General features: G+C 69.6%; 1 protein-coding gene across 1 annotated transcript in view; it reads right to left on the minus strand.

Moving 5' to 3' along the window:
* Positions 1-23997, minus strand: part of LOC125435273 (filamin-A-like) — a 66080-nt gene that overhangs the window by 36110 nt on the left and 5973 nt on the right. The window contains 10 exon segments of the mRNA XM_048501462.1: positions 735-924; positions 1686-1865; positions 2408-2670; positions 4224-4341; positions 17096-17372; positions 17883-18112; positions 18751-18864; positions 19791-19984; positions 20099-20235; positions 21917-22043. Of these exon segments, the coding sequence (XP_048357419.1) occupies positions 735-924; positions 1686-1865; positions 2408-2670; positions 4224-4341; positions 17096-17372; positions 17883-18112; positions 18751-18864; positions 19791-19984; positions 20099-20235; positions 21917-22043 (1830 nt within the window).

The raw sequence follows: 23997 nt of genomic DNA on the forward strand, positions 1-23997 counted from the left end.
AAAATTTTTTTGCACCAGGTCATTGGTGCCTGCAGGGGGTGCATTTTTAGACATATTGCCACCACAATTTCAGCGTATCATCAGGAGACTGTCCTCATGCTAGCCCCCAAGTTTGGTACAGTTTGGTTCAGGGGGGAACAAAGTTATGGACCCTCAAAGGTGTAGCCCCCATCTCCTATTAGCTCCCATTGGAAACAATGGGGGATGGGGGCACCCCCTTTGGGAGTCCATAACTTTGGACTCCCTGAACCAAACTGCACCAAACCTGGGGGTAGCATAAGGACAGTCTCCTGATGATACACTGAAATTTTAGTGCCACTAGCCTAAAAACTGCGTCCCCTGCAGGCCAAAAACAGAAAACCACTAAAAAACATCCAAAAACGAACCCTGCATTTTTGGTGCCCCCCCACAAGGTGATGCCCTGGGCAGCTGCCCACCTTGCCCAGTGGGCATTACGCCTTTGCTCAGTATCATTCTCGAAGCACTAAATTCGACATCACCACCCCACCGCATCCCACCCCATCCCAGAAAAAATCTGCGCTGGAGATCAAGCTGTTAGCAGAAGCATAAAGGAAGGACAAGGGAAAGTAGCTGGATGGAAGATACCGCTCCATGGAGGAAAACCAGACGGCAGGCTACCAATTCAGTAGACGACTCCCCTTCTCTGGGTCAAGCTAGTTTGGAAGACAGGGCTAAATAAGGGGTCTTCTGGTGGGGAGGGGGGCGCCACCCACCTGTGACAAGGCACTTGCTGGCATCCCCCGCAGGGAGGGCGTGGATACGGAAGGGCGAGTAGGGAATCTCATCGCCGCCGTATTTGATGGTGATAGTGTAGCGCCCCGTCATGTCTGGAACATAAGAGACTGTGTAGGTCCCATCTCCGTTGTCCCGTATGTTGGCCTTCTTCGGCTTGCCCTCGGGGTCCTGTGGGACAAAGGGAGGGGATTGGTGGTGGCATGGTCATTGGACAGCCTGTACTTCGCTGCAAGTGGAAGCGCATGCCGCAGGAGATGCGTTCAATCAAAAGTTCAGTGGGCATTGCAGAGTCGAATAAGAGGGTCCTGCCTGCCTCCTCCAGTCCAGGCACACTGATAACCTCTGCCCCAGAACCCTTTTCAACCTGAGGGTTCATGCAAAGGATGTCTCTGAGCATATACAGAAAGCAGACCCCTTCACCACCAGTGAGCCAGTGTAGTTCTTGGATAAAGAAGGAGGGATGCTTCATAGTCAAAGTTGGTGACATCCATCTATCCATCTCCATCTATCCATCTCCATCTCCATCTCCATCTCCATCTCCATCTCCATCTCCATCTCCATCTCCATCTCCATCCATCCATCCATCCATCCATCCATCCATCCATCCATCCATCCATCCATCCATCCATCCATCCATCCATCTATCCATCTATCTATCTATCTATCTATCTATCTATCTATCTATCTATCTATCTATCTATCTATCTATCTATCTATCTATCTGACCCCTGCTCCAGAAGAACCAATCTCTGGAGATCAGTGGTCATTCTGGGAGCTCCCCAGGCCTTAGCTGGAGATTGGCAACCCTCCTTCTCACCAGCTCGACTCCACGGAGGCATCCGTTCAAACCCAGGTGATCATAACCATGCCTCGTTCCCCCCTCCCTCAACAGCCCCCTCAAATTCTCCATCCGGAAGAACGACACTCACCAGGATCTGTACCGTCAGCAGCCCCTCCCCCGCGTCCCGGGCATCGATGGTGAACTCCACAGGAAGGCTGGCGGGAATGCCAGAGGCGTTGAGGCCGGGCCCGCTGGCTCGCACTTTGCTGGCGTCGTGGGCTGGGAGGACCTTGATCTTAAATGGGCTAAAAAGAACAACAGCCGGGGGTCAGAGAGCAGTAACCACCGATGTGGTGTAGCGATTAGGAGCGGTAAATTCTAATCTGGAGAACCAGGCCTTCTCCACATGAGTGGCAGACTCTTGGCTGGCGAATTGGATTTATTTCCCCGCTCCTGCACATGAAAAGAAGAAGAAGAAGAAGAAGAAGAAGAAGAAGAAGAAGAAGAAGAATTTTGGATTTATATCCCCCCTTTCTCTCCTGCAGGAGACTCAAAGGGGCTGACAATCTCCTTGCCCTTCCCCCCCACAACAAACACCCTGTGAGGTAGGTGGGGCTGAGAGAGCTCCGAAAAGCTGTGACTAGCCCAAGGTCACCCAGCTGGCGTGTGTGGGAGTGTACAGGCTAATCTGACTTCCCCAAATAAGCCTCCACAGCTCAGGCGGCAGAGCTGGGAATCAAACCCGGTTCCTCCAGATTAGATACACGAGCTCTTAACCTCCTACGCCACTGCTGCTGCAAAGGAGCCCTACCACCTTTGGGAGGGTGCCCATTTTGCCCTCCCCTTGGGCATTCGCTGCCTGCCACGCACCTTGGATGGGTCCGGGGGCATGACGGCCTCCACAGAGAAGGGGCTGCCAGGAACGGGGTGTCCATCGTACGTGATGTCCACCTTGTAAGGTCCCTCTTCCGGCGGCATGTACTTGACGGAATGGATATCGTTGGTCGTGCCGGTCTCCACTTTGCAGGGAATGGGGCGCCGAGAGGGCGAGCTGATCTTCACGTCCACCTCGCCTTGCCCGCCTGCCCCCTTCGTGTTGACGGCAAATTCCTGGTCACGGCCCACGTCCACCTCTGCAGGTCAGAGCGGGCAGAAAAGTTGGGAGAGAAACGGGACGATCAGATGCACAGAAAGCTCTGCTTTCGCCACGACCAAATGCGCAAGCCTGATGGAGCAACGGGAGTTAAAAAGGGATGTCTTGGAAGCACGTAACTAACCCACGTGACTCACGGCTTCCGGATGTTGTGGCAAATAACAGCAGACAGTGCATTTATTTATTTATCTGTTTTATAAATTTATTTATCAGTGTTGATGCTCCGACGGGGCAGCATAAAACAATATTAAAACAATGAAAACGTGAAACATCCCCCCCACCCCTTCTGATAGTCCCCATAACATCTAGGGGACCTACCGCTCCCCTCTTGGGAGGGTTTTAGTTGTCGGGCCCGAGATATTGCATACTGGTATGCTGTGTTTTAATTGTTTTAATCCTAATAGAGCCATATATGTGTTATTATAGTATATTTTGTTATGTTTTAAACCAGGGGTAGGGAACCTGTGGCTTAAGAGCCGCATGCGGCTCTTCTGCCCTTGCACTGTGGCTCCACGAGCTGAGCCGCCGGCCCCATCCTTGCCCGCCTTGCAGGCAGCAGGGCGGGCACACCAACTGCCCACGGTTGGCCGCGCCGCGGGCTTCCCCTCTCACCCGCCCCGTTGGAGCGGGGCAGGCGCTTTCCTGGCGGCCGGCAAGGCCAAGCCGCCGGCTTCATCCTTGCCTGCCCTGCAGGCAGCGGGGCGGGCGCATCCATGCGCTTCTCAGAATGAGCGGAGTAAAAGGTAAAAAAACCCCTATATATATATAGTGTTATCTTTATCTTAAATGTCAAAAATTATTTGCGGCTCCAAGTGTTTTCTTTTCCCGTGGAAAACGGGTCCAAATGGCTCTTTGAGTGTTAAAGGTTCCCTACCCCTGGTTTAAACTGTGCTCTACTTGTTTATACTAATATGTTGTGCACCGCCCAGAGTCCTCGGGGGAGGGCGGTATATAAAACTAACAACAACAACAACAACAACAACAACCTTATATCAAGAGAGGACACTACAAAATCATCCCAACGTTAAACCCAAACAAGGGGCACAGAATAATATAAATGACTCGTAACAAAATTAATAATCAAGAGTTTGAAGAGTGCCGAACACAGGAAGCTAATTCTGAGTCAGAATGGTCTTTTAATCGTTTTAATTGTTCCACGGGCTCCAGGCAGATTACTCTATGTTGAGTCAGATACAGAATTGGCAGCACCAGGTTGGCAGCACTGAGACCCATAGTGATTGGAAGCAGAGATGTCCAACTCTGGCCCTCCAGATGTTCATAGACTACAATTCCCATCAGCCCCTGCTGGCATGGCCAATTGGCCAGGGGCTGATGGGAATTGCAGTCCATGAACATCTGGAGGGCCAGAGTTTGACACACACACACACACACACACACACGTACGTTCTGGACTGTCAACATAGCAGATGCACTGAGAACCACTGCCACGCAGGTTATAGGGGGCTGTGTGCCAAACTTTTGCCAACCCCACTCCCGGGCGCTGCTCAGCCCTCAGCCCAGTGTCCCACTTACTGCTGTTAAGTCCTTGCACTTTGACCTTGCTGAGATCGAGGGGCGGGGCCACAGTCACCGGGAAGGGGCTCTTGGGGATGGGGTCTCCACCATAGGTGACCGTCACGGCCATGTTGCCCTAGTATATATGAGGGAGGGGGGAAACAGAAGCACATGAGAAACAGCAAGCATTCTTCTGCCTCTGCCTGAGAACTTTCCCGGCAAGTCCCCTCTGCAGCCCCCTCCCTTGATTTATGCATTATTTATTTATTTAAAAACATTTTTTCCAGCCGCCTTTCATCCTTACAGAGCTCGATGAGGCTTACAGCCTATGTAAAACACATCAGATACGCAACCAAACTTTAAAATCCCAAACACAGGACTGCTACTAAACTTAATCAAATGCAGCCATTCATAAAACCATCTTATTTATTAATGTATTAATTATTAACCATCTTCAGCTTCCTCCTAAAGATTGAAAGACAGGGGGCCAGGCGTATCTTCCTGGGGAGGTTGTTCCATAATGGGGGGGGGGGGGGTACATTTCCTTGTTTCCTTAATACTCCCAGACAGACAGGCTAACCCCTGGTTTTTTCTGATTGAAAATAAAATTGTATCGGTTTGTCTCTCGAATCACTCTACTCTCTTTCCTGCTCAGAAGCGTACAAACTACTCAAAGACCGACTCTTAGATTGGGAATTTGCAGAACTGCATCTAGCAGCTAAAAGAACTTGCTCTCCCACACCATTTTTAATTCCATTTGAGCAGGGTCGTATGGCCCACTACTGATATTTTCTAACTAACCCCTGCTCAAGGAGAGCCTTCACAATTGCTAGATTCAATGTTATGCCATCTGCCTTACTACATGGCAGGTTTAATAACCTGGAAAAATCTAAAAGGTTGTGTAGCTGTAATTCTAAGGTAGTCGAAACATTGGCTCACCAGCTATTACACTGTACTAAATTTGCTAAAATTAGATCTAAATATGTCAATCTACACCCTCTCTTCCAATCTGAGTTAACAGATTTGATTAGATTATTTCTCTTGTTGAATTACTCTGATTCTGTTTTTTGTGAAGAGGTTGCAAGCTTTGTTATGGAAATAATTCAGAGCCAGTAATAATACGTATTTATCTGAGGTTATCCTTTTTGCCTTTTAAAATTTTTATGTTTGCTGTGTTTTGTTGCTGTTGTTCTATGTATGCCAATAAAGGCTTTGCTTGCTTGCTATAATGGTGGGGGTGTCACCAAAAAGTCCCTGTCTCGTGTGCCCACCAATGGAGCTTCTTTGATAGAAGACGCTCCCGAGCATGGAACATTGAAGCAAGAGTCCCAAATATGAAAAAGAAGATGTGATGGTTTTGAGACCCCGCTTTTCTCTCGCTTAAAGGAATCTCAAAGCAGCTTACAAACTCTTTCTCTTCCTCTCCCCACAACAGACATCTTCTGAGACAGGTGGGACTGAGAGAGTTCTGAGAGAACTGTAATTAGCCCAAGGTCACTCAGCAGGCTTCATGCATGGAGGAGCACGGAAACAAATCCAGTTTACCAGATAAGAGTCCACATGCTCTTAACCACTACATCACGCTGGCTCTCCAAAGGGTGTGCCCAAAGGCCACGATGAGGTCATCCCTCTAAGGCAGGAGTCTGCAACCTGTGGCTCTCCAGATGTTCATGGACTACAATTCCCACCAGCCCCTGCCAGCTTGGCCAATTCCCCACCCCCCCCCCCCCCCCCCCTGGGGGAAACCCCCCCCCCCCCCCAGGAGGACCCCCCCCCCCCCCCCCCCCCCCCCCCCCCCACCCCCCCCCCCCCCCACCCCCCCCCCCCCCCACCCCCCCCCCCCCCCACCCCCCCCCCCCCCCACCCCCCCCCCCCCCCACCCCCCCCCCCCCCCACCCCCCCCCCCCCCCACCCCCCCCCCCCCCCACCCCCCCCCCCCCCCACCCCCCCCCCCCCCCACCCCCCCCCCCCCCCACCCCCCCCCCCCCCCACCCCCCCCCCCCCCCACCCCCCCCCCCCCCCACCCCCCCCCCCCCCCACCCCCCCCCCCCCCCACCCCCCCCCCCCCCCACCCCCCCCCCCCCCCACCCCCCCCCCCCCCCACCCCCCCCCCCCCCCACCCCCCCCCCCCCCCACCCCCCCCCCCCCCCACCCCCCCCCCCCCCCACCCCCCCCCCCCCCCACCCCCCCCCCCCCCCACCCCCCCCCCCCCCCACCCCCCCCCCCCCCCACCCCCCCCCCCCCCCACCCCCCCCCCCCCCCACCCCCCCCCCCCCCCACCCCCCCCCCCCCCCACCCCCCCCCCCCCCCACCCCCCCCCCCCCCCACCCCCCCCCCCCCCCACCCCCCCCCCCCCCCACCCCCCCCCCCCCCCACCCCCCCCCCCCCCCACCCCCCCCCCCCCCCACCCCCCCCCCCCCCCACCCCCCCCCCCCCCCACCCCCCCCCCCCCCCACCCCCCCCCCCCCCCACCCCCCCCCCCCCCCACCCCCCCCCCCCCCCACCCCCCCCCCCCCCCACCCCCCCCCCCCCCCACCCCCCCCCCCCCCCACCCCCCCCCCCCCCCACCCCCCCCCCCCCCCACCCCCCCCCCCCCCCACCCCCCCCCCCCCCCACCCCCCCCCCCCCCCACCCCCCCCCCCCCCCACCCCCCCCCCCCCCCACCCCCCCCCCCCCCCACCCCCCCCCCCCCCCACCCCCCCCCCCCCCCACCCCCCCCCCCCCCCACCCCCCCCCCCCCCCACCCCCCCCCCCCCCCACCCCCCCCCCCCCCCACCCCCCCCCCCCCCCACCCCCCCCCCCCCCCACCCCCCCCCCCCCCCACCCCCCCCCCCCCCCACCCCCCCCCCCCCCCACCCCCCCCCCCCCCCACCCCCCCCCCCCCCCACCCCCCCCCCCCCCCACCCCCCCCCCCCCCCACCCCCCCCCCCCCCCACCCCCCCCCCCCCCCACCCCCCCCCCCCCCCACCCCCCCCCCCCCCCACCCCCCCCCCCCCCCACCCCCCCCCCCCCCCACCCCCCCCCCCCCCCACCCCCCCCCCCCCCCACCCCCCCCCCCCCCCACCCCCCCCCCCCCCCACCCCCCCCCCCCCCCACCCCCCCCCCCCCCCACCCCCCCCCCCCCCCACCCCCCCCCCCCCCCACCCCCCCCCCCCCCCACCCCCCCCCCCCCCCACCCCCCCCCCCCCCCACCCCCCCCCCCCCCCACCCCCCCCCCCCCCCACCCCCCCCCCCCCCCACCCCCCCCCCCCCCCACCCCCCCCCCCCCCCACCCCCCCCCCCCCCCACCCCCCCCCCCCCCCACCCCCCCCCCCCCCCACCCCCCCCCCCCCCCACCCCCCCCCCCCCCCACCCCCCCCCCCCCCCACCCCCCCCCCCCCCCACCCCCCCCCCCCCCCACCCCCCCCCCCCCCCACCCCCCCCCCCCCCCACCCCCCCCCCCCCCCACCCCCCCCCCCCCCCACCCCCCCCCCCCCCCACCCCCCCCCCCCCCCACCCCCCCCCCCCCCCACCCCCCCCCCCCCCCACCCCCCCCCCCCCCCACCCCCCCCCCCCCCCACCCCCCCCCCCCCCCACCCCCCCCCCCCCCCACCCCCCCCCCCCCCCACCCCCCCCCCCCCCCACCCCCCCCCCCCCCCACCCCCCCCCCCCCCCACCCCCCCCCCCCCCCACCCCCCCCCCCCCCCACCCCCCCCCCCCCCCACCCCCCCCCCCCCCCACCCCCCCCCCCCCCCACCCCCCCCCCCCCCCACCCCCCCCCCCCCCCACCCCCCCCCCCCCCCACCCCCCCCCCCCCCCACCCCCCCCCCCCCCCACCCCCCCCCCCCCCCACCCCCCCCCCCCCCCACCCCCCCCCCCCCCCACCCCCCCCCCCCCCCACCCCCCCCCCCCCCCACCCCCCCCCCCCCCCACCCCCCCCCCCCCCCACCCCCCCCCCCCCCCACCCCCCCCCCCCCCCACCCCCCCCCCCCCCCACCCCCCCCCCCCCCCACCCCCCCCCCCCCCCACCCCCCCCCCCCCCCACCCCCCCCCCCCCCCACCCCCCCCCCCCCCCACCCCCCCCCCCCCCCACCCCCCCCCCCCCCCACCCCCCCCCCCCCCCACCCCCCCCCCCCCCCACCCCCCCCCCCCCCCACCCCCCCCCCCCCCCACCCCCCCCCCCCCCCACCCCCCCCCCCCCCCACCCCCCCCCCCCCCCACCCCCCCCCCCCCCCACCCCCCCCCCCCCCCACCCCCCCCCCCCCCCACCCCCCCCCCCCCCCACCCCCCCCCCCCCCCACCCCCCCCCCCCCCCACCCCCCCCCCCCCCCACCCCCCCCCCCCCCCACCCCCCCCCCCCCCCACCCCCCCCCCCCCCCACCCCCCCCCCCCCCCACCCCCCCCCCCCCCCACCCCCCCCCCCCCCCACCCCCCCCCCCCCCCACCCCCCCCCCCCCCCACCCCCCCCCCCCCCCACCCCCCCCCCCCCCCACCCCCCCCCCCCCCCACCCCCCCCCCCCCCCACCCCCCCCCCCCCCCACCCCCCCCCCCCCCCACCCCCCCCCCCCCCCACCCCCCCCCCCCCCCACCCCCCCCCCCCCCCACCCCCCCCCCCCCCCACCCCCCCCCCCCCCCACCCCCCCCCCCCCCCACCCCCCCCCCCCCCCACCCCCCCCCCCCCCCACCCCCCCCCCCCCCCACCCCCCCCCCCCCCCACCCCCCCCCCCCCCCACCCCCCCCCCCCCCCACCCCCCCCCCCCCCCACCCCCCCCCCCCCCCACCCCCCCCCCCCCCCACCCCCCCCCCCCCCCACCCCCCCCCCCCCCCACCCCCCCCCCCCCCCACCCCCCCCCCCCCCCACCCCCCCCCCCCCCCACCCCCCCCCCCCCCCACCCCCCCCCCCCCCCACCCCCCCCCCCCCCCACCCCCCCCCCCCCCCACCCCCCCCCCCCCCCACCCCCCCCCCCCCCCACCCCCCCCCCCCCCCACCCCCCCCCCCCCCCACCCCCCCCCCCCCCCACCCCCCCCCCCCCCCACCCCCCCCCCCCCCCACCCCCCCCCCCCCCCACCCCCCCCCCCCCCCACCCCCCCCCCCCCCCACCCCCCCCCCCCCCCACCCCCCCCCCCCCCCACCCCCCCCCCCCCCCACCCCCCCCCCCCCCCACCCCCCCCCCCCCCCACCCCCCCCCCCCCCCACCCCCCCCCCCCCCCACCCCCCCCCCCCCCCACCCCCCCCCCCCCCCACCCCCCCCCCCCCCCACCCCCCCCCCCCCCCACCCCCCCCCCCCCCCACCCCCCCCCCCCCCCACCCCCCCCCCCCCCCACCCCCCCCCCCCCCCACCCCCCCCCCCCCCCACCCCCCCCCCCCCCCACCCCCCCCCCCCCCCACCCCCCCCCCCCCCCACCCCCCCCCCCCCCCACCCCCCCCCCCCCCCACCCCCCCCCCCCCCCACCCCCCCCCCCCCCCACCCCCCCCCCCCCCCACCCCCCCCCCCCCCCACCCCCCCCCCCCCCCACCCCCCCCCCCCCCCACCCCCCCCCCCCCCCACCCCCCCCCCCCCCCACCCCCCCCCCCCCCCACCCCCCCCCCCCCCCACCCCCCCCCCCCCCCACCCCCCCCCCCCCCCACCCCCCCCCCCCCCCACCCCCCCCCCCCCCCACCCCCCCCCCCCCCCACCCCCCCCCCCCCCCACCCCCCCCCCCCCCCACCCCCCCCCCCCCCCACCCCCCCCCCCCCCCACCCCCCCCCCCCCCCACCCCCCCCCCCCCCCACCCCCCCCCCCCCCCACCCCCCCCCCCCCCCACCCCCCCCCCCCCCCACCCCCCCCCCCCCCCACCCCCCCCCCCCCCCACCCCCCCCCCCCCCCACCCCCCCCCCCCCCCACCCCCCCCCCCCCCCACCCCCCCCCCCCCCCACCCCCCCCCCCCCCCACCCCCCCCCCCCCCCACCCCCCCCCCCCCCCACCCCCCCCCCCCCCCACCCCCCCCCCCCCCCACCCCCCCCCCCCCCCACCCCCCCCCCCCCCCACCCCCCCCCCCCCCCACCCCCCCCCCCCCCCACCCCCCCCCCCCCCCACCCCCCCCCCCCCCCACCCCCCCCCCCCCCCACCCCCCCCCCCCCCCACCCCCCCCCCCCCCCACCCCCCCCCCCCCCCACCCCCCCCCCCCCCCACCCCCCCCCCCCCCCACCCCCCCCCCCCCCCACCCCCCCCCCCCCCCACCCCCCCCCCCCCCCACCCCCCCCCCCCCCCACCCCCCCCCCCCCCCACCCCCCCCCCCCCCCACCCCCCCCCCCCCCCACCCCCCCCCCCCCCCACCCCCCCCCCCCCCCACCCCCCCCCCCCCCCACCCCCCCCCCCCCCCACCCCCCCCCCCCCCCACCCCCCCCCCCCCCCACCCCCCCCCCCCCCCACCCCCCCCCCCCCCCACCCCCCCCCCCCCCCACCCCCCCCCCCCCCCACCCCCCCCCCCCCCCACCCCCCCCCCCCCCCACCCCCCCCCCCCCCCACCCCCCCCCCCCCCCACCCCCCCCCCCCCCCACCCCCCCCCCCCCCCACCCCCCCCCCCCCCCACCCCCCCCCCCCCCCACCCCCCCCCCCCCCCACCCCCCCCCCCCCCCACCCCCCCCCCCCCCCACCCCCCCCCCCCCCCACCCCCCCCCCCCCCCACCCCCCCCCCCCCCCACCCCCCCCCCCCCCCACCCCCCCCCCCCCCCACCCCCCCCCCCCCCCACCCCCCCCCCCCCCCACCCCCCCCCCCCCCCACCCCCCCCCCCCCCCACCCCCCCCCCCCCCCACCCCCCCCCCCCCCCACCCCCCCCCCCCCCCACCCCCCCCCCCCCCCACCCCCCCCCCCCCCCACCCCCCCCCCCCCCCACCCCCCCCCCCCCCCACCCCCCCCCCCCCCCACCCCCCCCCCCCCCCACCCCCCCCCCCCCCCACCCCCCCCCCCCCCCACCCCCCCCCCCCCCCACCCCCCCCCCCCCCCACCCCCCCCCCCCCCCACCCCCCCCCCCCCCCACCCCCCCCCCCCCCCACCCCCCCCCCCCCCCACCCCCCCCCCCCCCCACCCCCCCCCCCCCCCACCCCCCCCCCCCCCCACCCCCCCCCCCCCCCACCCCCCCCCCCCCCCACCCCCCCCCCCCCCCACCCCCCCCCCCCCCCACCCCCCCCCCCCCCCACCCCCCCCCCCCCCCACCCCCCCCCCCCCCCACCCCCCCCCCCCCCCACCCCCCCCCCCCCCCACCCCCCCCCCCCCCCACCCCCCCCCCCCCCCACCCCCCCCCCCCCCCACCCCCCCCCCCCCCCACCCCCCCCCCCCCCCACCCCCCCCCCCCCCCACCCCCCCCCCCCCCCACCCCCCCCCCCCCCCACCCCCCCCCCCCCCCACCCCCCCCCCCCCCCACCCCCCCCCCCCCCCACCCCCCCCCCCCCCCACCCCCCCCCCCCCCCACCCCCCCCCCCCCCCACCCCCCCCCCCCCCCACCCCCCCCCCCCCCCACCCCCCCCCCCCCCCACCCCCCCCCCCCCCCACCCCCCCCCCCCCCCACCCCCCCCCCCCCCCACCCCCCCCCCCCCCCACCCCCCCCCCCCCCCACCCCCCCCCCCCCCCACCCCCCCCCCCCCCCACCCCCCCCCCCCCCCACCCCCCCCCCCCCCCACCCCCCCCCCCCCCCACCCCCCCCCCCCCCCACCCCCCCCCCCCCCCACCCCCCCCCCCCCCCACCCCCCCCCCCCCCCACCCCCCCCCCCCCCCACCCCCCCCCCCCCCCACCCCCCCCCCCCCCCACCCCCCCCCCCCCCCACCCCCCCCCCCCCCCACCCCCCCCCCCCCCCACCCCCCCCCCCCCCCACCCCCCCCCCCCCCCACCCCCCCCCCCCCCCACCCCCCCCCCCCCCCACCCCCCCCCCCCCCCACCCCCCCCCCCCCCCACCCCCCCCCCCCCCCACCCCCCCCCCCCCCCACCCCCCCCCCCCCCCACCCCCCCCCCCCCCCACCCCCCCCCCCCCCCACCCCCCCCCCCCCCCACCCCCCCCCCCCCCCACCCCCCCCCCCCCCCACCCCCCCCCCCCCCCACCCCCCCCCCCCCCCACCCCCCCCCCCCCCCACCCCCCCCCCCCCCCACCCCCCCCCCCCCCCACCCCCCCCCCCCCCCACCCCCCCCCCCCCCCACCCCCCCCCCCCCCCACCCCCCCCCCCCCCCACCCCCCCCCCCCCCCACCCCCCCCCCCCCCCACCCCCCCCCCCCCCCACCCCCCCCCCCCCCCACCCCCCCCCCCCCCCACCCCCCCCCCCCCCCACCCCCCCCCCCCCCCACCCCCCCCCCCCCCCACCCCCCCCCCCCCCCACCCCCCCCCCCCCCCACCCCCCCCCCCCCCCACCCCCCCCCCCCCCCACCCCCCCCCCCCCCCACCCCCCCCCCCCCCCACCCCCCCCCCCCCCCACCCCCCCCCCCCCCCACCCCCCCCCCCCCCCACCCCCCCCCCCCCCCACCCCCCCCCCCCCCCACCCCCCCCCCCCCCCACCCCCCCCCCCCCCCACCCCCCCCCCCCCCCACCCCCCCCCCCCCCCACCCCCCCCCCCCCCCACCCCCCCCCCCCCCCACCCCCCCCCCCCCCCACCCCCCCCCCCCCCCACCCCCCCCCCCCCCCACCCCCCCCCCCCCCCACCCCCCCCCCCCCCCACCCCCCCCCCCCCCCACCCCCCCCCCCCCCCACCCCCCCCCCCCCCCACCCCCCCCCCCCCCCACCCCCCCCCCCCCCCACCCCCCCCCCCCCCCACCCCCCCCCCCCCCCACCCCCCCCCCCCCCCACCCCCCCCCCCCCCCACCCCCCCCCCCCCCCACCCCCCCCCCCCCCCACCCCCCCCCCCCCCCACCCCCCCCCCCCCCCACCCCCCCCCCCCCCCACCCCCCCCCCCCCCCACCCCCCCCCCCCCCCACCCCCCCCCCCCCCCACCCCCCCCCCCCCCCACCCCCCCCCCCCCCCACCCCCCCCCCCCCCCACCCCCCCCCCCCCCCACCCCCCCCCCCCCCCACCCCCCCCCCCCCCCACCCCCCCCCCCCCCCACCCCCCCCCCCCCCCACCCCCCCCCCCCCCCACCCCCCCCCCCCCCCACCCCCCCCCCCCCCCACCCCCCCCCCCCCCCACCCCCCCCCCCCCCCACCCCCCCCCCCCCCCACCCCCCCCCCCCCCCACCCCCCCCCCCCCCCACCCCCCCCCCCCCCCACCCCCCCCCCCCCCCACCCCCCCCCCCCCCCACCCCCCCCCCCCCCCACCCCCCCCCCCCCCCACCCCCCCCCCCCCCCACCCCCCCCCCCCCCCACCCCCCCCCCCCCCCACCCCCCCCCCCCCCCACCCCCCCCCCCCCCCACCCCCCCCCCCCCCCACCCCCCCCCCCCCCCACCCCCCCCCCCCCCCACCCCCCCCCCCCCCCACCCCCCCCCCCCCCCACCCCCCCCCCCCCCCACCCCCCCCCCCCCCCACCCCCCCCCCCCCCCACCCCCCCCCCCCCCCACCCCCCCCCCCCCCCACCCCCCCCCCCCCCCACCCCCCCCCCCCCCCACCCCCCCCCCCCCCCACCCCCCCCCCCCCCCACCCCCCCCCCCCCCCACCCCCCCCCCCCCCCACCCCCCCCCCCCCCCACCCCCCCCCCCCCCCACCCCCCCCCCCCCCCACCCCCCCCCCCCCCCACCCCCCCCCCCCCCCACCCCCCCCCCCCCCCACCCCCCCCCCCCCCCACCCCCCCCCCCCCCCACCCCCCCCCCCCCCCACCCCCCCCCCCCCCCACCCCCCCCCCCCCCCACCCCCCCCCCCCCCCACCCCCCCCCCCCCCCACCCCCCCCCCCCCCCACCCCCCCCCCCCCCCACCCCCCCCCCCCCCCACCCCCCCCCCCCCCCACCCCCCCCCCCCCCCACCCCCCCCCCCCCCCACCCCCCCCCCCCCCCACCCCCCCCCCCCCCCACCCCCCCCCCCCCCCACCCCCCCCCCCCCCCACCCCCCCCCCCCCCCACCCCCCCCCCCCCCCACCCCCCCCCCCCCCCACCCCCCCCCCCCCCCACCCCCCCCCCCCCCCACCCCCCCCCCCCCCCACCCCCCCCCCCCCCCACCCCCCCCCCCCCCCACCCCCCCCCCCCCCCACCCCCCCCCCCCCCCACCCCCCCCCCCCCCCACCCCCCCCCCCCCCCACCCCCCCCCCCCCCCACCCCCCCCCCCCCCCACCCCCCCCCCCCCCCACCCCCCCCCCCCCCCACCCCCCCCCCCCCCCACCCCCCCCCCCCCCCACCCCCCCCCCCCCCCACCCCCCCCCCCCCCCACCCCCCCCCCCCCCCACCCCCCCCCCCCCCCACCCCCCCCCCCCCCCACCCCCCCCCCCCCCCACCCCCCCCCCCCCCCACCCCCCCCCCCCCCCACCCCCCCCCCCCCCCACCCCCCCCCCCCCCCACCCCCCCCCCCCCCCACCCCCCCCCCCCCCCACCCCCCCCCCCCCCCACCCCCCCCCCCCCCCACCCCCCCCCCCCCCCACCCCCCCCCCCCCCCACCCCCCCCCCCCCCCACCCCCCCCCCCCCCCACCCCCCCCCCCCCCCACCCCCCCCCCCCCCCACCCCCCCCCCCCCCCACCCCCCCCCCCCCCCACCCCCCCCCCCCCCCACCCCCCCCCCCCCCCACCCCCCCCCCCCCCCACCCCCCCCCCCCCCCACCCCCCCCCCCCCCCACCCCCCCCCCCCCCCACCCCCCCCCCCCCCCACCCCCCCCCCCCCCCACCCCCCCCCCCCCCCACCCCCCCCCCCCCCCACCCCCCCCCCCCCCCACCCCCCCCCCCCCCCACCCCCCCCCCCCCCCACCCCCCCCCCCCCCCACCCCCCCCCCCCCCCACCCCCCCCCCCCCCCACCCCCCCCCCCCCCCACCCCCCCCCCCCCCCACCCCCCCCCCCCCCCACCCCCCCCCCCCCCCACCCCCCCCCCCCCCCACCCCCCCCCCCCCCCACCCCCCCCCCCCCCCACCCCCCCCCCCCCCCACCCCCCCCCCCCCCCACCCCCCCCCCCCCCCACCCCCCCCCCCCCCCACCCCCCCCCCCCCCCACCCCCCCCCCCCCCCACCCCCCCCCCCCCCCACCCCCCCCCCCCCCCACCCCCCCCCCCCCCCACCCCCCCCCCCCCCCACCCCCCCCCCCCCCCACCCCCCCCCCCCCCCACCCCCCCCCCCCCCCACCCCCCCCCCCCCCCACCCCCCCCCCCCCCCACCCCCCCCCCCCCCCACCCCCCCCCCCCCCCACCCCCCCCCCCCCCCACCCCCCCCCCCCCCCACCCCCCCCCCCCCCCACCCCCCCCCCCCCCCACCCCCCCCCCCCCCCACCCCCCCCCCCCCCCACCCCCCCCCCCCCCCACCCCCCCCCCCCCCCACCCCCCCCCCCCCCCACCCCCCCCCCCCCCCACCCCCCCCCCCCCCCACCCCCCCCCCCCCCCACCCCCCCCCCCCCCCACCCCCCCCCCCCCCCACCCCCCCCCCCCCCCACCCCCCCCCCCCCCCACCCCCCCCCCCCCCCACCCCCCCCCCCCCCCACCCCCCCCCCCCCCCACCCCCCCCCCCCCCCACCCCCCCCCCCCCCCACCCCCCCCCCCCCCCACCCCCCCCCCCCCCCACCCCCCCCCCCCCCCACCCCCCCCCCCCCCCACCCCCCCCCCCCCCCACCCCCCCCCCCCCCCACCCCCCCCCCCCCCCACCCCCCCCCCCCCCCACCCCCCCCCCAAGATGCCAGCCACAGATGCAGGCAAAACGTTAGGAACAAAATCCACCAGACCACAGCCACACAGCCCGGAAAACCCACCAGAACCAGTTGAATCTGGCCATGAAAGCCTTTGACAATACTTTTATGGACTATCTATTGCACACGTATGATAGAGGAGAAATAATTTCAGGATTTGAGATCTAAACGAAAACAGCAGAATGAACTAGAATATTAGTAATGGAATAGTGTATATTTGATAAATGGTTTCATTTTAAATATATGCACGAACCTAGAGTGGATTAGCGTTCAACAGTGAGACTGAAGGAAGTTATTATGTGGTTTTATTATTATTATTATTATTATTATTATTATTATTATTATTATTTATTAGGTTTATAGACCGCCCTCCCCCGAAGGGCTCAGGGCGGTGAACAGTATAAAAAGAGCACAATCAAATTAAAGACGATAAATACAAGTTAAGATGGCTCTAATAATAAAAATAAACCTTACCCCATTAAAATGCAGCATCAATTAATTAACTCAAATAATTAACTCAGGATGGCGCCTGCTATCAATTCCCACAGAGAATCCCAGAAGGAGTGGTAGGATCTTTATGATGTCAAAGAAAACGAGAAGGGAGGGAGGGGGCCCCTATCAACGGCTAGTCTCCCCAAAAGCCCAGTGGAACAGCTCAGTCTTACAGGCCCTGGTGTTTCATTAGTAATAAAAGGTTGTGCTTAGATATTGTAAAATTGGTATTTTAATTTTTCCTGTGTTCTTTTTTGTATTTTTTATTCTGTACGCATATAACAGTGGATGAGGGAGTGTATAGTGATATATGTATTTTTAAAATCTTTTTTATGTTGGGAAAATAAAAATAAAAGTTCGGAGACCCCCTAGTCCAGGGGTCGGGAACCTTTCCCCCTCAAAGAGCCATTTGGCTCACCCCCCCCCCCCCCCCCCCCCCCCCCCCCCCCCCCCCCCCCCCCCCCCCCCCGGCCGCGGCCCCCCCCCCCCCCCCCCCCCGCTGGGTTGATTTAAACTTGCGAGCGGCAAGCTGCTGCACTCGCGAGGCGGGAGGACGTCCGCACCCGAGAGACCGCCCAACCACCATCGAAGGTTTAGTGATCAGCGGGAGCTCTTTAACGCGTGACAAGAGCACCAGCTCTCCAAGCCCTCACGGCAGGCCGGTCTGCGTGGGGGGAGCTGCAAGGGATGGGCTCCCCGCGCTCTCCAGTCCCAGCGGCCTGCAAGGGGGCCGCTTCTGCCAGGGGCGCGCGGCCGGAAAAAACCACCCGAGTTCGCTTCGCCAGCGCCGCAAACGCTCCTCCCCCAGCGCCGGGCGATGGCGGCTTGGACCGCCGACAGTGCAGGCGAAGCCGTGCATGCTCGGTGAGCCGCCAGAGGTAGGGGAATGGCGGGTGGCGCTGGGCGCAGGCCTCGCAGCTCGCACCACAACTGAAAAAAAGACCTTCAAGCAAGATTCCCCCTCCGCCTCCAGCTGCCGCGACTCTCCTCCTTTATATACCCGAGAAGGCGATCATACGCGGCGTTCGCCTGAAGTCCTGGACGCGGGCTCTGCCCGGGGAAGGGATGCTCCCCGCCTCTGCCGGTGAGGGCGGGAGAAGAGCTGCCCCGCGGCTCGGCCGGGCCGGCCGCCGGGGGAAAGATGCGCCCGCCCTGCTCCTCGCAGGGCGGGTGAAGAGGGGCCCCACGGCTCGGCTGATGGAGCCGCAGAACAGCGGCGGAAGAGCCGCATGCGGCTCGCGAGCCGCGGGTTCCCGACCCCTGCCCTAGTCTATCACGTGGCTCTTGGTTTGCAGTGACAGAACCATCCCATAGTCTCAGGCACAAAAAGGCTCTCAAGGGAGAGATGTCAGGAATTGAACCTGGCACCTTACGCATGCCAAACACGTGTGCCCCCACGGAGCTACACCCCCCCCTCCCAGCCGCTGACCACCAACCCGCCAGCCGACAGCCGGCTGCCGAGCTCGAGGGGCCACGGCGACGGCCCTGCGAGACCTACAGGAGTCACACAAGCATCGGCCACGTACCCGGAAGGGGCTCTTGGGGACGTTGACGCCCCCCCAGCTGATGATGATGGTGTGCTTGATGGGCTTGGTGGGGACGTAGACGCACGAGAAGGTGTGGTCGCCATTGTCCTTGACCTTGATGTTGATGGGGACGCCCTCCGCATCCTGAAAAGAAAAGCCTCACATTGCAAAGCTGTTCCTAAGTTCCAGCCGTGGGTCTCCCTCCCTTCCGTGCAGCCAAGCGGCGGAATCCGGGCAAATGCAGGTGGGTGAAGGAGCCGAGCTTTTGTGGGGAGGGGCTGACTCAGTCCTTGGGGCTGCACTGGACCGTTCCCCTCTTCTCCGGAGGGCCTCTTTGGGTGATCCCGCCGTCCTGGGCAGGTGGCAACTCAGAGGAGGAGTTTTATTTATTTATTATTTTATTTATTATTTGGTGATTTCTAAGTTGCCCCTCCCCTTCCAGGCTGAAGGCAGCCTTCCAGCAGACAATTCAACAGCAGTCACCCAGATGGAATGCAGGAGTGGGGAAACAAATCCAGTTCACCTCATAAGAGTCCACCGCTCGTGTGGGCGAGTGGGGAATCAAACCTGGTTCTCCAGATTAGAGTCCACCGCTCTTAACCACTACAGCTGACTACTTAGGGCATTAAAAGTTTGATTCTCTCTCTCTCTATCTCTCTCTCTCTCTCTCTCTCTCTCAGGACCTGAAGGCCCCAGTTAATTCCCTTCAGCATGCAAGATGTAAGTGACAGAATAACCAATGGGGCAGAACCAGTCAGAACGCAGGGCCTGCCGCTTCTTACCTGAGCATAGATCTTCAGTTCGGCTTTTCCTGCCCCTCTGGCATCGATGGTGAACTCTGCGGGTTTGTTCACAATGCAGCCAACAGCCTCCAAGCCGGGGCCAAAAGCTTTCACCTGGAAGAGTCGCAAATAGGCTTAGGGTTAGGATTAGGGTTAGGGGCATGGTTGCATCAAATACAACTGCAGGGAGCAATAAGGGTTGCACCTGCGCTGTAATTCATTTCCCCAAATACTGAATGTGCCGTGGAATAGAATGCAGCTCCGTGAAAATGCCAAACTTCACTCTTCTGGAGAAAAAAGTAAGATTCCAGGCCTCATGGATACAAGGGTCCCTCCCATTTCTAACAAAACTAGGCACAACTATACGACGTATGCTTCATTGGAATAATATATATATAGGAAGGGTTGCCAACTCCAGGTTGGGAAATCCCTGGAGATTCGGGGGGTGGAGCCATCTGACGGCAGGGTTTGGGGAGGGGAGGCAGCTCAGCAGGGTATAAAGCTCTTGAGTCCAGCCTCAAGGGGGGCAGTTTTCTCCTGGGGAGCTAATCGCTCTCGTGTGGAGATCAGGTCCAATTTTGGAAGGCCTCCTGCCCCCCAAAAAAGGTGGCAACCAAGGGGTCTAGCACCCTTCTGGTAACCTCTAAATTAGGTCAGGATAGTTGCTGTTCAGATTGGCCCCACCCCATGCACCTCACCACGGTGCCCCTACTTACCCTAGCAGCCTGGTGGAAACTACACTTCCCAGGATACTTTGGAGCTGCAAGGTATCCTGGGAAGTGTAGTTCCCACCAGGCCGCTTTTTCATCCTGAACTTTTTCAGACTGAACTGAGGTAAGTGGGGGGAATGGGGGGCAAGAGGGGAAGGGGAGGGGTATGGGGCGATTTTCTGCCCCCCACATGACTCCAATGGTGCACACCCGGGGCGGGGCGCCCCCCTCTCTGTTGCAGCTACACGTCTGCCTTTGACTGACTGGACCAGGGCTGCTGGGAACAATGCTAGGATCCCTGATTGGCTGCCTACGCAGCGGAAGGCCTACCTTCTCAGGGAAGTACTCATTGGTGGCGGGCAGGATGTGGGCAATGAATGGGCTGTCCTTGATGTCCTCGTCATCACAGATCACGTGCACGGCGTACTCCCCCGGCTCGGTGGGCCAATATCGGACGTCGCAAGAGCCGTCGCCCTTATCGTCACACTCGATCTTGGCCTGGGAGGGCCCTTCGATGGAGAAGCCTGCGGAAGGGGGAGAGAGGCCAAGCGGGTGAGCCGGAGAGCAGGCGAGACACAGTTCGGCACGTGACCTTCCTCCACTCCTGACCCAGCATTCTTGCGGTGGCTCCCACTCACCCAGCGTTCCCACTTCTGTGCCAATCGCCTCCACCACGAAGTCGGCAGACTTGCCCACCATACCCGTCTCCAAGCCGGGTCCCCAGGCCCGGACCTTCTGGAGCCCAGCCTCTGGCCCAACCTGTACCTCGAAGGGACTGGAAGAGAGGACAGACACAACCAAGGCACTGCATGAGGATTTATTTTTACTTCTTGGGGAGCTTATTTATAGTCCTACATTTCCAACATAAGAACATAAGAACTAGCCTGCTGGATCAGACCAGAGTCCATCTAGTCCAGCTCTCTGCTACTCGCAGTGGCCCACCAGGTGCCTTTGGGAGCTCACGTGCAGGAGGTGAAAGCAATGGCCTTCTGCTGCTGCTGCTCCTGAGCACCCGGCAGGGGCGTAACGAGGCAAACTGTAGCCCTGGGCAAAACCTGAGTTGGATGCCCCCCCGCCCTATGGGCGGCCACTCCACCACGACAAAATTTCTTTTGCACCAGGACATTGGTGCCTGCAGAGGGTGCATTATTAGACATATCAGCACCAAATTTCAGCGTATCATCAGGAGACTGTCCTTACGCTACTCCCCAAGTTTTGTGAGGTTTGGTTCAAGGAGTCCAAAGTTATGGACTCCCAAAGGGGGTGCCCATCCCCCATTGTTTCCAATGGGAGCTAATGGGGGCTACAGATTTGAGGGTCCATAACTTTAATCCCCCTGAACCAAACTGCACCAAACCTGGAGGGTATCATCAGGGCAGTCTCCTTGTGATACCCTGAAAGTTTTGAGACTGTGCCTTCAGAAATGTACCCCCCCCCCAAGCCTGCAACCCCCATTGACAACAATACAGAAAACTCAATGCAGAACAAAGATTCTTGGGCGAATTTCTTGGATGTTCCTTCAGGGGGCGCATTTTTGGATTTTTCGGCACCAAAATTCCAGAGTATCATCTGGAAACTGTCCTTATGAGACCCCCCCAAGTTTGGTGCAGTTTGGTTCAGGGGGGCCAAAGTTATGGACCCTCAAAACTGTAGTCCCCATCTCCTATTAGCTCCCATTGGAAACAATGGGGGATGGGGGCACTCCCTTTGGGAGTCCATAACTTTGGACTCCTTGAACCAAACCTCACCAAACCTGAGGGGTAACATAATGACAGTCTCCTGATGATATGCCGCTAGCTTAAAAACTGGGGCCCCTGCAGGCAAACAATGGAAAACCACTAAAAATACCCAAAAACGAACCCTGCATTTTGATGCCCCCCCCCAAGGTGGTGCCCTGGGCAGCTGCCCACCTTGCCCAATGGGCATTACACCCCTGGCCCCTGGTCTGCTAAGGCATTTGCAATCTCAGATCAAGGAGGATCAAGATTGGTAGCCATAGATCGACTTCTCCATCAATCTATCCAAGCCCCTTTTACAGCTATCCAGGTTAGTGACCATCACCACCTCCCGTGGCAGCATATTCCAAACACCAATCACACGTTGTGTGAAGAAGTGTTTCCTTTGATTAGTCCTAATTCTTCCCCCCAGCATTTTCAATGGATGCCCCCCTGGTTCCAGGGTTGGTTTGATAAAATTGGAAGTGATAAATAGAAAGGGCATGCATGACAAGAAGACAAAAACAATTCCAGAGGTTGATAACACAAAAAATCTACAACTGAAATGGGGCAGTACTGGGGTAGTATATATATCACTTGGCACTAATTACATACTTTCAAGTTATAAAGACCTGGTGCCTAATTATATACATTTAGCTGAATATTTAGGTTGTATGCTGCACCCAACGCCACATTTTCTGCATGTCCAAATTTGCATCCAACACTCAGCCATGCGCTTACCTCCTTGGGATAGCATGGCCTCCCCAGGTGATGGACACCACGTACTTCCCGGCCACCACAGGGTAATAGTCACACTCATACACGCCGTCACCAACTTCCCGAACTTTCACTGGCTCCTCGGTACCTTCTGGAAGAAAGGGGGTGGAGAGGCAGGAAGGGTGAGCAGGCGGGGCCGCAAAACACATTTCCACTCACAGAGTTTTTTGAATTGTTTGATTGGGATTGCTATATGCCAGTGATGGCAAACCTATGGCACGGGTGCCAGAGGTCGCACTCGGAGCCCTCTCTGTGGGCACGCATACACAGAGTTTGTCATGTGGGGGGGCGGAAAATCACCCTCCCCCCCACACACACACACATCTAGGCTGGCCTGGGCCACTGAGCACGACGTGCGCGCACCGCGGTGAGCAGGAAGGACTCGGCTGGTGGGCCTGGTGCCTGTGCTCTGGGTGGCTGCTGCCCGAGGGGGGGGGTGGGTGCAGAGGAGGCAGAGATGCTAGAGAGGCACAGAGCAGTGCGCGCGGGACCTGCTGGAGGCTACAGCAGGCCGGCCCCTTCTTGAGCAGGTGGGACGGAGGAAGAGGGAGCCAAACGGTTTTTCTAAAACCTCAGCATTCAGGTTAAATTACAGGGTGGGCACTTCGCGATAAATCAGTGGGCTTTGGGTTGCAATTTGGGCACTCGGTCTTGAAAAGGTTCGCCATCACTGCTATATGCTGTCTCAGATAAAGATGTTAGTGCAATCACTTGGGGGGCAGCGGATGAGAAGATCGTACGCTTCCACATTAGAATATTGTCCCAAACTAATATGAGGATTATCTTTCGTTTTTATGCTCTGCTTTTGTCAAAACCATGATTTTGTGCATTACTGAACATGGTTCTTTGATACAAAAGCATTTATAGCTCATTGAACAACTATAATCAAACTTTCAAACGGAAGCCTCCCTGCCACCAGGGGGCACTGTTGCCTTTCACTTTTCTGCCCTGAGGAAGTGTGAGCAAGAGAGGAAAGAACCAACAGCTGGCGTGGTGGCCCCCAAGTCACCAACTCCGAGTTGGGGAATTCCTGAAGATTTGGGGCGGAGTTTGAGGAGGGCGTGGCTTGGGGAGGGGAGGGGCCTCAGCCAGATATAATGCCACAGACTCCACCTTCCAAGGGAGCCATTTTCTCCAGGGAAATGGAGAATAGGCGCAATCCTGTAAGACCGGGGTGGCGAACCTTTGGCACTCCAGATGTTATGGGCTACAATTCCCATCAGCCCCTCCATGCTGGCAGGGGCTGATGGGAATTGTAGTCCATAACATCTGGAGTGCCAAAGGTTCGCCACCACTGCTGTAAGATGTCCACTCACTTCCTGAAGGGTGGAAACACTACAGAGGTTTACAGTTGCCAATCTCCAGGCGAGGCCCTCCCTTGCATGCCACCCCTACTTCCCTCCCCTACCTCTGCTAGGGTGGGTGGGCCTGCCGCGCCCTCCCCTCCCCTCCCGCTTGCATGCCACCCCTGGCCCCTCCCTCTGCCTCACTTCCGCTTCCCGCCCACATGCCACTACCTCCCCTCCCCTACCTCTGCTAGGGTGGGTGGGCCGTCGACATCCAGATGCCACGCTTCTCCCTCCCTCCCTCCCTTGTAATGTTACCCTCTCCCTTCTCACTTCCCCTTCCTTGCATGCCACTCCCTGTTTCCCCCCTCCCTCTGCTAGGGTGGGTGGGCCGTGTCCAGATGCCACGCCCCTCCCCCTCCCTCCCCTCCCTTGCATGCCACCCCTCGCCCCCTCCCCTCTCTCACTCCCCTTCCCTTGCATGCCACCCCTACTTCCCCTCCCCCTACCTCTGCTAGGGTGGGTGGGCCATGTCCAGATGCCACACCCCCTCCCCGTCCCTCCCTCCCCTCCCTTGCATGCCACCCCTCCCCTCCTCCCCTCTCTCACTCCCCTTCCTACTCAAACTGGCAGCTGCTCTCCAGGGTCTCAGGCCAAAAGCCCCTCACTAATCCGTCCCTTGTACGATCCCCCAAAAGTTGAAGCCAGCCTTGTGCCACCCCCCAGTCTGGAGTTGCCAACCTCCAGGGGGGTCCTGGA

This window comes from Sphaerodactylus townsendi, linkage group LG06 (assembly GCF_021028975.2).
Source record: "Sphaerodactylus townsendi isolate TG3544 linkage group LG06, MPM_Stown_v2.3, whole genome shotgun sequence".
NCBI classification, from domain to species: domain Eukaryota; kingdom Metazoa; phylum Chordata; class Lepidosauria; order Squamata; family Sphaerodactylidae; genus Sphaerodactylus; species Sphaerodactylus townsendi.